Source organism: Vicia villosa, unplaced genomic scaffold (genome assembly GCF_029867415.1).
Source record: "Vicia villosa cultivar HV-30 ecotype Madison, WI unplaced genomic scaffold, Vvil1.0 ctg.000024F_1_1, whole genome shotgun sequence".
NCBI classification, from domain to species: domain Eukaryota; kingdom Viridiplantae; phylum Streptophyta; class Magnoliopsida; order Fabales; family Fabaceae; genus Vicia; species Vicia villosa.
In genome coordinates, this window is record NW_026704956.1 from 2,139,826 (window position 1) to 2,152,827 (window position 13,002).

At 35.9% G+C, this 13,002-nt stretch overlaps 1 protein-coding gene across 1 annotated transcript; it reads left to right on the plus strand.

The window, feature by feature from the left end:
* The first annotated feature begins 299 nt into the window (after positions 1 to 299).
* On the plus strand, positions 300 to 7,506 carry LOC131622100 (auxin response factor 8). Its single transcript, XM_058893151.1, has 14 exons — positions 300 to 946; positions 1,135 to 1,256; positions 1,404 to 1,502; positions 1,584 to 1,640; positions 1,729 to 1,884; positions 1,962 to 2,046; positions 3,798 to 3,888; positions 3,986 to 4,150; positions 4,235 to 4,357; positions 4,490 to 4,565; positions 5,193 to 5,340; positions 5,541 to 6,565; positions 6,642 to 6,832; positions 6,927 to 7,506. Exons 1-14 carry the CDS (start codon positions 904 to 906, stop codon positions 7,102 to 7,104), a joined length of 2,559 nt encoding a protein of 852 aa, XP_058749134.1. The 5' UTR covers positions 300 to 903; the 3' UTR covers positions 7,105 to 7,506.
* Positions 7,507 to 13,002: the final 5,496 nt, after the last annotated feature.

Genomic DNA, 13,002 nt, shown 5'->3' on the forward strand with positions numbered 1-13,002 from the left:
ATTTTATTAATTACTGTAATAGGAGTATTAATTTTATGGTGGTAATAATTTTCTCTCACCTCAATACTCCGTACTTGAGAAAGCGACCGGTGAAGGATGGTGGCACATGCTTGGTGTCACATCAAGTAAAACCAACGGTCAAGATATTCACGTACGGATAATCCAACGGCTGAGATGAATTCACCGTCCCATATCTCTCAAACATGAGTTTTCTCTCTCCTACTCTTTCTCTCTCTACTGTGCCCATGTCCAGCTTGGTCGGGGCCCCCTTATATATGCAAAGAAAAGAAATGACCCCTTCTTTTAATTCTCTCTTTCTCTCTCTTCTGTCATCACACTCACTCTGACTCTCTCTTTCTCTCTCTTTCTCTCTCTCTCACCTTCAATCGAAAGTGATAGGCCACAAAACAGGCCCTTTCGTTTTGTTTGGTTTGGTTTTCATAACATAAAACACTTTCATGGCGATCTTGAACAACGTGTCACTCCTGCAGGTTGTTTCCAACTGGGTCATGTTTCTGGGCCATGAAGGCTTTGCTTGAAATTCTCAAAACTCGAGTAAAAAACATAACTTTACTTCTTTCTTCTCGGTTTACTGTCAAGGGTTGCTTTAGGGGCTATTTGTTTGGGATGTTTTGGCGGTGTGTGGATTTTGGTTTTGTTTGATTCTGTTTTTTTTTGTTTTGTTTGTTTGTTGGTTTTGAGTGTATGGAGTAGTGTTGTAGTGCATTGGTTAGGTTGAAGAAATGATTGGAGAATGCAAATTGAAATGGCTTGAAGTGAATTGAAGTTATTGAGTTTGACGAGTTAGATGAGTTAGGGTTTCATTTTTCGTTGCTAAATTTGTACTACTGTGTATTTGAATGAAAGAGAGAAATAAAGGGAAAAGGATAAAGCTTTGATGATATGAAGCTTTCAACATCAGGGTTGGGTCATCAGGGACATGAAGGTTTCCATTTCAATTCTCTCTTTTTGCTTTATTAACGATTCTTAGTATTAGTTTTGGCTTTTAGTAGTATATGTTTATAATAAACACTGTGTCCCTATCATAGTACTCCTTTTGTGTTGGTTCAACAACAACAGCAACAACCTTAGTAAGATTTTTTTTCTTCCTTTTCTCTTTTTTGATTATGGTAGGAGGAGGAGGGGAGAAGAAGTGTCTGAATTCTGAGCTATGGCATGCGTGTGCGGGGCCCTTAGTGTCCCTACCAACTGCAGGAACTCGTGTGGTTTACTTCCCTCAGGGTCACAGTGAGCAGGTTTTTTGCTTATTTAATCCCTAGTATTCTATTCCTGATTGTTTCAATTTCCTCACCATAGACAATAATGCAAAGTTTGTTTTGGAAACAATTCAATAGATTCTATGAATGGACATTGATTGAGCTGAACATTTATATTGATTTCAGGTATCTGCCACAACAAACCGCGAAATCGATGGGCACATACCGAATTATCCTAGCTTGCCACCTCAGTTGGTTTGCCAGCTTCACAATGTCACTATGCATGTGAGTACGTTTGTAATTTTTTGCTTATGATTGTCATTAGCGTAAACTCGGTGAAGAAATTGAGCTTGTTTTGATTTTCAGGCGGATGTTGAAACAGATGAAGTATATGCTCAAATGACACTACAGCCGTTGACTCCGGTATCGTGATGTTTTCTTTGACATGTTTGAATTCTGGGTTATAAATCTCTCTTTAGAATTGAAATTTCTTTTTTGACGATGAATGTAGGAAGAGCAAAAGGATACGTTTCTTCCTATGGAATTGGGAATTCCAAGTAAGCAGCCCTCAAACTATTTTTGCAAGACTTTAACAGCCAGTGATACCAGCACACATGGAGGATTCTCTGTTCCGCGTCGTGCAGCCGAGAAAGTTTTTCCTCCGCTGGTAATGTTCATATTTTGCTGTTATGGTTAATTCTGGTTTGTTATAGATGCATTTCTCATCAAATTTGGGTTACACAGGATTTCTCTCAGCAACCACCAGCACAAGAACTAATTGCTAGGGATCTCCATGACGCTGAATGGAAGTTTCGACACATTTTTCGAGGTAAGAATCTAATTTATGATCTTGTTATTTATACCAGGGTTTTAAATAGTATTCAACAATATTTCGGCGAAGTATGTATTTATTTTGAAACACATGCCTTTTGTGCCTTTGGCTTGTGCATATTTATTTCATAGGATAGCTTAAGTTAAGATTCTTCTGTTTAGAGGGAGGGAGACTTGCATGGAACTAAGGTATTTTAGTAGTCAGAACTGTCTGGTTTTTCGGGTCCCTATATTTGTATGTATCTTTAACATGTTTTTATAAGTTAAAGGCTATAAGCGAGTCCCTATAACTTTTTTAATAATCAATGGCAATTTTTAAATAATTTGTTGCACAGGGCAAGATAGAATTATTGTCAATATCAATTTAAGAGAAAGTCGGGTTATCTCCCATTGTAAAAATGATGGTAGAGTTGGGTCTTTTATGGTTTTGGACATGCATGGAGAAGACCCGCATACACTACGGGAAATAAGGCTTACTAGATGGAATGGCATTCATAGTTAGAGAGATCCTAGGAAAACAATAGGTCTAAATATTGAGAGATTTAGATTTAAATGGTCTATCACTAGATAGATTAATCATAAGATACTATGGAATTGCTCAACTCATGTGGCCGGCATCATAATGAGAAAAAGCATTGTTTGGTATTGTTGTTGTTGTACATTAAATTGCAAATCAAAGGTACCTATCATAAATGACCATCATTTGGGAAGTCTCCTGTTTGTAAATGCACTGGATATATTTTGCTAACTACTCACCAGCATTTGTCTTTTGTTGCTTTCATGAGTATCATCAATATGTATGGAAATTCACCTACTTCTAGATTAGACCTCAAATCCTGAAATGAACTAGCAAGAATTGTTGAATTTGCATCGGCGCCCTACATTGTCAAGGTTCCTAGGTTGTTAGATGTACTTATGTGGTTGGACACTGTCATCCTTTGAGCTAGTTATTGATAGTGAGATCCAAGCTCATTTAACACGGTCTCAGAGCCGGGTTAAGGATGCCAATCTGAGAACAGGACTTGGGACACCCGCTAGACGTGAGGGTGGATATTGAAATTGTATTGGAGTCCTATATTTTCAAGATTCCCGGACTGTTAGATGTATATATGTGGTTGGACACTCTCATCCTTTGAGCTAGCTTTTGAGAGTGATATCCAAGTTCATTTATCAAGAATAAAATCAGCTAACCTTTAAACTGCTGACCGTCTCCTATAGTAGCCATCCTTGTTGTATGAGGAGCTTGAATAATACTTTAACTTGAGCGAATTGACCATGGATTGTGAGTGATGATGGTTGCCTGAATAGGAGGGATCAGGATTGGCTGCAGTAAAATAATGACGCAGTTTCATAGTTTCTATTTCATCCTTTAGATTGTTAAAGAGCGGTCTTGATCTCAACTTTGTCAAACCACCATCTCACAGTATAAATTGATCAAACGATTCAAATCAAAACAGCCTTAAAAATAACTCCATCGAATCCATTTCCAAATAGGAGCTTGTGTTAGAGAAGCTTATGTATCAACCCTCTTCCATTATTTCATAGTTATATCATTTAAGTGAAAAATGAGCTAGTAAATGTAGTAACTGTACTTTCGAATGGTTCAATTCCTTTACTTTACCTGCTGTTTTCAGTTAATCTCACACGATTACTTATTTATGTTTTGGTTTCAGAACCATTCTTTCTGCTACAACAGAAGCACAAACTTTTACCCCTGCTAATACGTTTGTTGCTTACATGTCATTTCAGGACAGCCAAAACGACACCTTCTTACTACAGGCTGGAGCATATTTGTTAGTGCCAAGAGACTGGTTGCTGGAGATTCCGTGCTTTTCATATGGTGCTTGTTTCCCTTTTCTCTTTCAATTACCTTTTCTTGCCCATGAAAGCTGAACATTGATTCTTTTATGTTTGTCTCGTGTATTTTTCACTTTTAGGAATGAAAAGAATCAGCTTCTTTTGGGAATTCGTCGAGCCAGTCGACCTCAAACTGTTATGCCATCATCAGTTTTGTCCAGTGACAGTATGCATATTGGACTTCTTGCAGCTGCTGCTCATGCTGCAGCAACTAATAGCTGTTTTACCGTGTTTTATAATCCAAGGTTGTCAATATTGTCTTAATTGCCATATATGAACCTGTTATGAGAAATTATAATGCTTCTTTTGACAGTTACGTAAATTGGCAGGGCTAGTCCGTCTGAGTTTGTCATACCACTTTCGAAATATATCAAAGCTGTGTACCATACACGCATTTCTGTTGGTATGCGCTTCAGGATGCTTTTCGAGACTGAAGAATCAAGTGTCCGCAGGTACATGTAGACATCAGATACTATTTTTTCTTGAGCTACTTGCTGAAGAATCAAGTGTCTGCAGGAAAATTACTTGTACTGCACCATATTATTTTGCATTTACTTAATCAATGTCTTGCTTTTGTTTTGCAGGTACATGGGTACAATAACTGGGATAAGTGATCTGGATGCTGTTCGGTGGCCGAATTCTCATTGGCGCTCTGTTAAAGTAAGTAAAAATCACAATGCAATGTGTTATAAAAATTAGATACCAGTATCTATGATACCTATTGTTTTTGTGCAAACTTCACTGCCACTTTTATGTAATGTATATAATGTAGATAGGTTGACATGCTTGATAAATGCACCTTTTTAGATTAATATAATCCTCTGGTATTTGATATTTACTTTTATCTGCCAAACCATTAGATTTGTTGCTGCTGTCTTAGAGTTAAGCATATCAAATTATAAATCGTAACTAATCAATATTCCTTCAACAATTTTCTCCTTGTGCGTTGCCTGGTTTTCAATGCTAGTAATAATGTATACATATGCCTTCAATCAATGTAACTTTGCAGGATTTTTGTATTTATACCTTCTAGTCCTAATTATTTTTCCAACATATTCTGTTTTGTATCGTTTATAAATCTAAACCAACCCTGGGAAGAAAATTAACTTCCATAATTCTATATGATTTTTGAAATCATAGGTAAAATTGCATATATAGTTTTATAGATTTATTTATTTATTTTGGGTCTACTTGTGATTGTACCAAAAGATGCTGAAACAACATTTTAATCTTTCAATAGGCATTTTTATGACTTGCTCTTACTGTCTTTTTATCCGCCGTAAATAGGTCGGTTGGGATGAATCAACAGCAGGAGAGAGACAGCCACGGGTTTCATTATGGGAAATTGAGCCATTAACAACATTCCCAATGTATCCATCATTGTTTCCCCTCAGATTGAAACGTCCGTGGCATCCCGGCACCTCATCTTTGCTAGGTACATTTTTCTCTATCGTTCAATCTGTGCAACTTGATTTACAAATTTCATCTGTAAGTTTGTTGTTTTACTGTTAGTCGTGCTTTGAGGTATGACGTGTTATATAATCGAAAGCAGTTGACAGTTTGTGAAATACTGCATAATTTTTTTGAGGGCTTCTTGTTTATATCCTTTACTTACTACATAGAATGTTGTTACAGATGGAAGAGATGACGTTGCAAATGGTCTAATGTGGATGAGAGGTGGACCTGCAGACCAAGGTCTCAATTCTCTTAATTTTCAAGGTGCTGGTGGCATGTTACCATGGATGCAGCAGAGACTAGATCCAACTTTGCTCGGAAACGATCAGAATCAACAATACCAAGCCATGTTGGCAGCAGCTGGAATGCAGAACATGGGTAGTGGTTATCTCATGAGGCCACAACAAATGATGAATTTTCAACAACAGCCTATCAATTACCTTCAGTCAGGACACAATAATTCGCCTTTGCAACTTCAGCAACCGCACGCAATTCCGCAATCGGTGTCTTCTAATATGATGCAACCACAAGGTCAAGTGCTTACTGAAAATCTGTCTCAGCACCTCCTTCAGAAAACAAATAACAATCAAGAAGTCCAAGGTCAACAGCAGCAACATGGTTATCAAGATTCACTTCTTATTCAAAATGATCAACTCCATCAGCGACAACAACAACAGTCCAATGTGCCATCACCATCGTATTCAAAACAAGATTTCCTGGATTCAAACTTGAAGTTTCCTGCTTCGGCTTCCTCCGGACAAAACATGCTTGGTTCACTTTGCAATGAAGGAACTGGCAATCTCTTGAATCTGTCAAGTTTATCCAGAAGTGGTCAGTCGTTGATGACCGAACAGTTACCACAACAATCATGGACTCCGAAGTATGGGAATATGCAGGTCAATGCATTTAGCAACCCAATGTCACATGCACAATTTTCTGGTAAAGATTTGGCAATGGTGCCACATTGTGATTCAGATGCTCAAAACCATACTCTCTCGGGTGTCAATGTCGATTCATCTGGCCTTCTACTCCCCACCACTGTCCCAGGTTACACCACTTCATCCGCCGACACTGGTGCGTCTACAATGCAATTAGGGGAGTCGGGATTCCAGAGTTCTCTATACGCCTGCATGCAAGATTCGTCTTCATTTTTGCAAAATGCAGAGCAAAGCGACCCACAAAACCAGAACCCAACATTTGTGAAGGTATGATTCTTAAGTAATCCGCGCAGCTTTTTTGTCCTTCAATTGAATTTAGCAGTGTAACTCTGTCTTTTCACAGGTTTACAAATCGGGTTCGGTTGGGCGTTCACTTGACATCTCTCGGTTCAACAGCTATCGTGAGCTGCGAGAGGAGTTGGGACAGATGTTTGGAATTGAGGGGAAGTTAGAAGACCCTCTTAGATCAGGCTGGCAGCTTGTGTTCGTCGACCGGGAGAATGATGTGCTTCTCCTTGGCGACGATCCGTGGGAGTAAGTACTAGACTTTTACTAAATTCGCAATTAAAAATTCCTTAGCTTTGATCTTAAATTCATATAACATGCTGTCTTTGTTCATTCACTGTAGATCATTCGTGAATAACGTTTGGTATATCAAAATACTTTCACCGGAAGATATTCAGAAGATGGGAGAAGAGGCGGTAGAAACGCTTGCTCTAGGTTCAGGACAAAGGCTTAACGGCACTGGTGAATCTCACCACATTGTTTCTGGACAACCACCATCAATTGGCTCACTTGAATACTGAGAATCGGATTATTCCAAAATTTACCTTTCAAGTTCCACGTTAAGACGATTTCTGTGTATTATTATTTTCATGGGAATGTACTGTTAATCTATTCCACGTATCATGTTTAGTGTTTATGTCAGGATTGAGAAGAAAACATACATTTATGATAAGTTATTTAGGACAAGCTTGTGTGTCAATCTGAAGTTGGAACACTGAAAGCTAGAATTAGTGTTACTACTATTTTAGTATTTGATTAACTTATTGCATGTACTTGTGTACTCTAGATAGACAACTAGAGAAGTCTCTTTAAGCTTAAGCTGTCGTTATATTCTACATCATTTGAGCACTAGATGACTCTGTTATGAAAAATCACAACTATCCATTCATGAATAAGTATCTCAGAATTGCTGCTATCTCTTATTTTGTTTTTGTGGTAATTAAATTTTAGAAGTTAGAAGTTAGAGATAAGGTGGTTAAACATTTATAACGAACTTTATATAACTAACTTTCATATGTAATTATAATTAACTACACATGTGGTTACTAATAGTAGCATGTGATTACTGTTAATTATGTATGTGGTTATTAATTAGAATTAGTTAGTAAGTTATAAGTAGCATGTGATTAGTATTAATTATGTATGTGGTTATTAATTAGAAATTAGTTAGTAAGTTAGTAGTATGATCTTATATAAATTATATAAATGTATATAATGTAACACATGCTTGTAAAAACAATTAAAGAGAGTCAATTGGAAAAGTAAACTCTCTTTTCTCTACTTTCATTCTAAGCTTCTCTAAATTCATCTATTCTCTTTATGTGTCAAGTTATCACAACGAATTGGTACCAAGAGTACTTGTTTGATTAGTAACTTTCATCAATGGCAAATGTAAGTACAACTTCTAATCAATTTTTAGCAAATGCTACTAGTGTTCAAGAGAGAACATTATGACATGGTGTGCGAAAAATGAAGGTCAGTCAGATTTTGAGATGTGCTTAAAATTGTGAATGATGGGCTTTCAACATTACAAGCCAATGCAACAGATGCGCTAAAGATTGCTCATCGCTAATTGAGCAAGAAAGACGGGAAAAATATGTTCTTAATGCGTGAATTCAAACATCTTTAAGAAGATCACAGAGGAAGAAATGACTAAGTGTGCATGGGATACACAAAAAGTTGTATGAATGTGATGAGAAATTAAAGAAGGTAAAATTGCAATTTTTGAGGAAGTAATATAAGAACATGCTGATGAATGATGTCAAGACAGTTGTAGAATTCTTTTCAAGATTCGTGTTGCTAACCAATCAAATGCAGTCTTGTGGTGAAAAGAAAGATGGACTGTAAAAAGTTGAGAACATGTTGAGAGCTCTAATTGCAAAATTCGATCACATAGTCGTGATAATTAAAGAATCAATTGACCTAATTGAGATGAAGTTTGAGGAATTGTAAGCACCCTTGGAGGCCCATGAATTAAAGTTGCAATAAAGGAATTCTGAGAAGGTCATTGAACCAGCTCGACGAGCAAAGATTTTCAAAAAGATGATATAATAGCTCTTTAAACACCTCAACACAATGACATTGTTGAGAGAAAGAAAATAAATATATTGAATATGGCAAGAAACACGCTCTTAAGGCAGGAAAATTGCCAAACTATTTATGGGGAGAGGCAACATCAACTGGAATTTGCATAATCAATAGATGTCCAACAAATAAGATGAGTAGAAAGACACCATATGAAGCATGGCCTATCTTAAAACTAAGTGTTGGACACGTCAGGATCTTTGGCTCACTCTGCTACAAACACATATCTAAGAAACTCAATAGAAAACTAGATGATAGAAGTCAAGTTATGATTTTAATAGGCTTTCACTCAACAGGTGCAAACAAATAGTTCTCATCAATTGAGAATAAGGCGATGATTAGTAGGGATGTGCAATTTGATGATATAAATGGATGAAACTAGTTGAAAATTTCAAACAATACAATGCAAAGTGGTGTCAGCACTATTTTACAAGATGACCAAGTAAATGAAGTGGCACAATCTCGGGAGGTGAGAAGATCAACAATGGCCAAAATTTTATCAGTTAGGTTAATTGACAACGAAGGATTTCCTAATCAAGCCATATATGAAAATGGTGGAATGATTGAAGAAGCCATGACAACTGAATTTGAGAAAACCGACCTCAATCAAGCTCTGAAAGATGAAAATTAGAAATAAGCTTTGAAGGAAGAACTCAAGTCAACTGAGAACAATCAAACATGGGAGTTGGTCAATTATTCAAGCAAGAGAGCTATAGATGTAAAGTGGGTCTGTAATCTTAAGCTCAATTCAAATGGTGAGATAACTAAGTACAAGACAAGGCTAGTAAAAAGGGGTTTCTTCGAAGGCTTGGAATTGATTTCAATGAGGTCTATGCACCAGTCACCAACCTTAAAACAATAATAATTTTGATTTCAATGAGGTCTATGCACCAGTCATCTTTTCTCAGTGGACCATTAGAAAAGGAGGTCTATGTCAAGCAATCACCGGGTTTTGAGATCAAAGGGTAAGAAAAGAAGGAGTACAGGCTGAGAAAGACATTGTATGGATTGAAGAAAGAACCTAGAACATGGAACAAGAGAATTGACAACTTTCTAATAAAGTTAGTATTCAAGAAATGCACATAAGAACACGGAGTGTATGTGAAAGATTCCAATGAGCAAATCATATCATACTATGCCTCTATGTGGATCATTTATTGGTCACAGGTTCAAAAGAGACTGAATTAAAATTTTTCAAAACAACCATGAAGAATGAGTTTGAAATGTTAGATATAGGAAACTTGACCTATTTGTGAAGAATGAAATTTGTGAACACAAAGTTTGGGTTTTTCTTGTACCAGTAGAAATATGAAGAAGACATATTGAAGAAATTCAAGAAGAGTAATTGCAATCCTGCAATCATTCCCATGTAAACGGGTACTAACCTGAAGAAAGATACAAATTATGAGCTTGTAAATGCAATTTTGTACAAGAAAATGATAGGATCACTATGATACCTATGCAACTCTTGGCCTGATATTTTCCAAAGTGTTGATTTTGTGAGCAAATTTATGGAGAAGTCAAGGACATGAAACTACTAGCAGCTAAAAGGATCCTCGATTAAATTAAAGGCAAGACACACTATGGAGTACTCATGCCAAATCAGAAGAATTCTAGAAAGAAAGTGTTTTGGACTGACCACATCGAATCCGATCGACCACCAAGCAGAGATTCCACTCATTCCATAATCTTCCTAGCACACAAAGATATCATCTTAATGATCATAAGAGATCTCAACTGCAAGTGCATCCAACGACTCTCTGCAAATCATGACTTACAAATAGTTGTCATTGTACCCCCCTCTCTCTCTCTCTCTATATATATATATATATATATATATATATATATATATATATATAAAGAGAGAGAGAGAGAGAGAGAGAGAGAGAGAGAGATAGAGAGAGAGGGAGGGGGAGGGAGAGAGAGAAAAGGCGTCAAATTAAGTACAAGTTTCAAATTCAAATTCACTTCACTCTTCTTCCTCACACATACTTGAGCATTGGAGTGCTAACCTTGCAAGCCCCCCACTCCACCGCGTCAGAAGCAGAAATCCGCCATCACCTTCGTTCCTCTTCTCATTTCTGGTTCCAAAACAGAATAGTAGCGCCATCTATAGGGATCGACTTCTGATTCCTATGATTTCCACGAATTCATATTCTCTCATAAACTTTGCTGTTTATAACTTCCTCTGATTACCGGGGCGAAAGTATTTGCGACCAAATGCGAAGATCCATTACGTCTTGATTCAACTAAGCATAACCTCAGATTCCTCTGATTTTCATATCTTCAGTTTTTGCAGTTTTTGGTGATGGTTGGATCTAAGGTTATCGGATCCGCCCCTGCGTGCGAAGTTGTTGCCGCTACTCTAGCAGCAAACAATCCTCCACCTCTCCCTCCATCGCAAATCGTCGTAGATCCTAATACGATTGTTCCACTACATCCATATTTGATTCTAGCTTCATATTTTGCCAAAAAGTCATTTTTTCTCAATGAACCACTAGAAGAGGAGGTCTATGTCAAGCAATCAGGAGTACAAGCTGAGAAAGACATTGTATGAATTGAAGCAGGAACCTAGAACATGAAACAAGAGAATTGACAACTTTCTAATAAATCTAGGATTCAAGAATTGCATATAAGAACTTGGAGTGTATGGTGGAAATTTTGAAGATGAAGATGAAATGCATCATATTGCACAACATAATTGTTGAAGATGAATTTGCCATGTATGGTGGAAATTTTGATTATTCTTATGATCTTCTTGACATGATAAACAACAATATAAATGATTTTAATATTGATTTTCAAAAGCTTCTACGTAAAAGATTTGATGTTCGTGATACAAAATTTATTGACAATTTCAACAAGATTTGATAAAATATATATAAGAGCGTTTTTTGTCAGAAGAATAATCACAATTAAAAATTTATTTAAATTTATATTTTTCATGTAGTTTGTGCTAATATTTTATTTTTACGTGTATGAATTTATAATGTATCTGTGTCATGTTTGTATTAATTTTAATATATTTTAAATTTACTTTGATATATTTAAATGTTATTTCATTTTTTTATATATTTAGTTTTTTTTTTTCAATTACCTATGTTTATAGATTAATGTAAAATATAATTGTGATGTTTAATAAGACTCTCTTTAAAGTTTTAATGAATTGTGTGAATATTTAATGTGTGTAGGTTCTGTGATGACAATAATTAATTATGATTGAATTGATTTTGTATTGAGTCTAATTAAAAATGAGTTGAATGTAAAATGATTTATGTTTGGATACATTTATGTAAAAATGAATTGAATAACAAATTTAAATGTACAAATCAATTCAAACTAAAAAATTACAAATTATAATTTCAAGTAGAATCAATTCTGAAGGCAGAATCAATTATACTTTACAAGAATCAATTCTGAAGGCAGAATCAATTATACTTTACAAGAATCAAACACCTAAAAATTATTCCAAAATCAATTCTACATCTTTAAAATTGTTTTTGTCTTTTCTAAAAGATAAACCAAACTCGTTGATGAGGTTTTCCCTATTTGTTGCAAGGCGTGTTTAGATACATTTGAGGAACACACTATTCATTGCAAAGAACTTCCAGAATTCAAATACCGACATAATTTTGTTACAAATGTCCTATTTGTTATATTTAGGCCTGCAGGAGTATGTGTGAAGAAAGATGCGCTTGTGAATTTCTTGACTGACCCACGGGAGGGGAGATCCACTCTTAGGCTAGCGGATGTTCTGGTCTATGGATGGGTAGGAGAGAAACATGCGTGTGTAGATTTGATTAGGGTTTCTCCAGTTGTGGGACTGAAAAGTGGAGGTTTTAATGTGGGACAAGCAGCTCTCAAAGCCGCTTCCAATAAAGTGGCCAAACATGAGAAAGCATTTCTGACAATCAACATGCTTTTATATCATTTTCTTTGATAATTTTGGTTTACTAGCACCAGAAGTGGTTGATCTTTTATAGAGAGCGTTAAGATTCATGCATAACAATGTTGTGTCACCTAGGACAATCGATATAATTTTTAAGAGAATTAATTTTACTATTAAAAAAGGGAATAGTGACACAGCTTGTTGCCCGTATAATCTTAATTTTTATTACTAAACAAATACACAAGTTATTTAAATAATTGAAAAAATGAAATAATATTAAAAAATATAGTGGAGTGCATTTAAAATAAAACCAAATGAATAGAATAAATCTGGGTGCTGATAACATATTTGTGAAGCTAGAAGATAAGATTGTAATATCATATGTTTCCAACTTTCCTACTTTTGGCTTGTAAATATCGAATCAATGAAATTTGAAACGGTTGTG

What these genes read in the sequence shown, in the direction of transcription:
- LOC131622100 (XM_058893151.1), top strand. Translation starts at nt 904, where the DNA reads ATGAAGCTTTCAACATCAGGGTTGGGTCATCAGGGACATGAAG. An exon ending in GGGTCATCAGGGACATGAAG is followed by an intron (nt 947 to 1,134) that starts GTTTCCATTTCA and finishes TGATTATGGTAG; the next exon opens with GAGGAGGAGGGGAGAAGAAG. An exon ending in CTTGGCGACGATCCGTGGGA is followed by an intron (nt 6,833 to 6,926) that starts GTAAGTACTAGA and finishes CATTCACTGTAG; the next exon opens with ATCATTCGTGAATAACGTTT.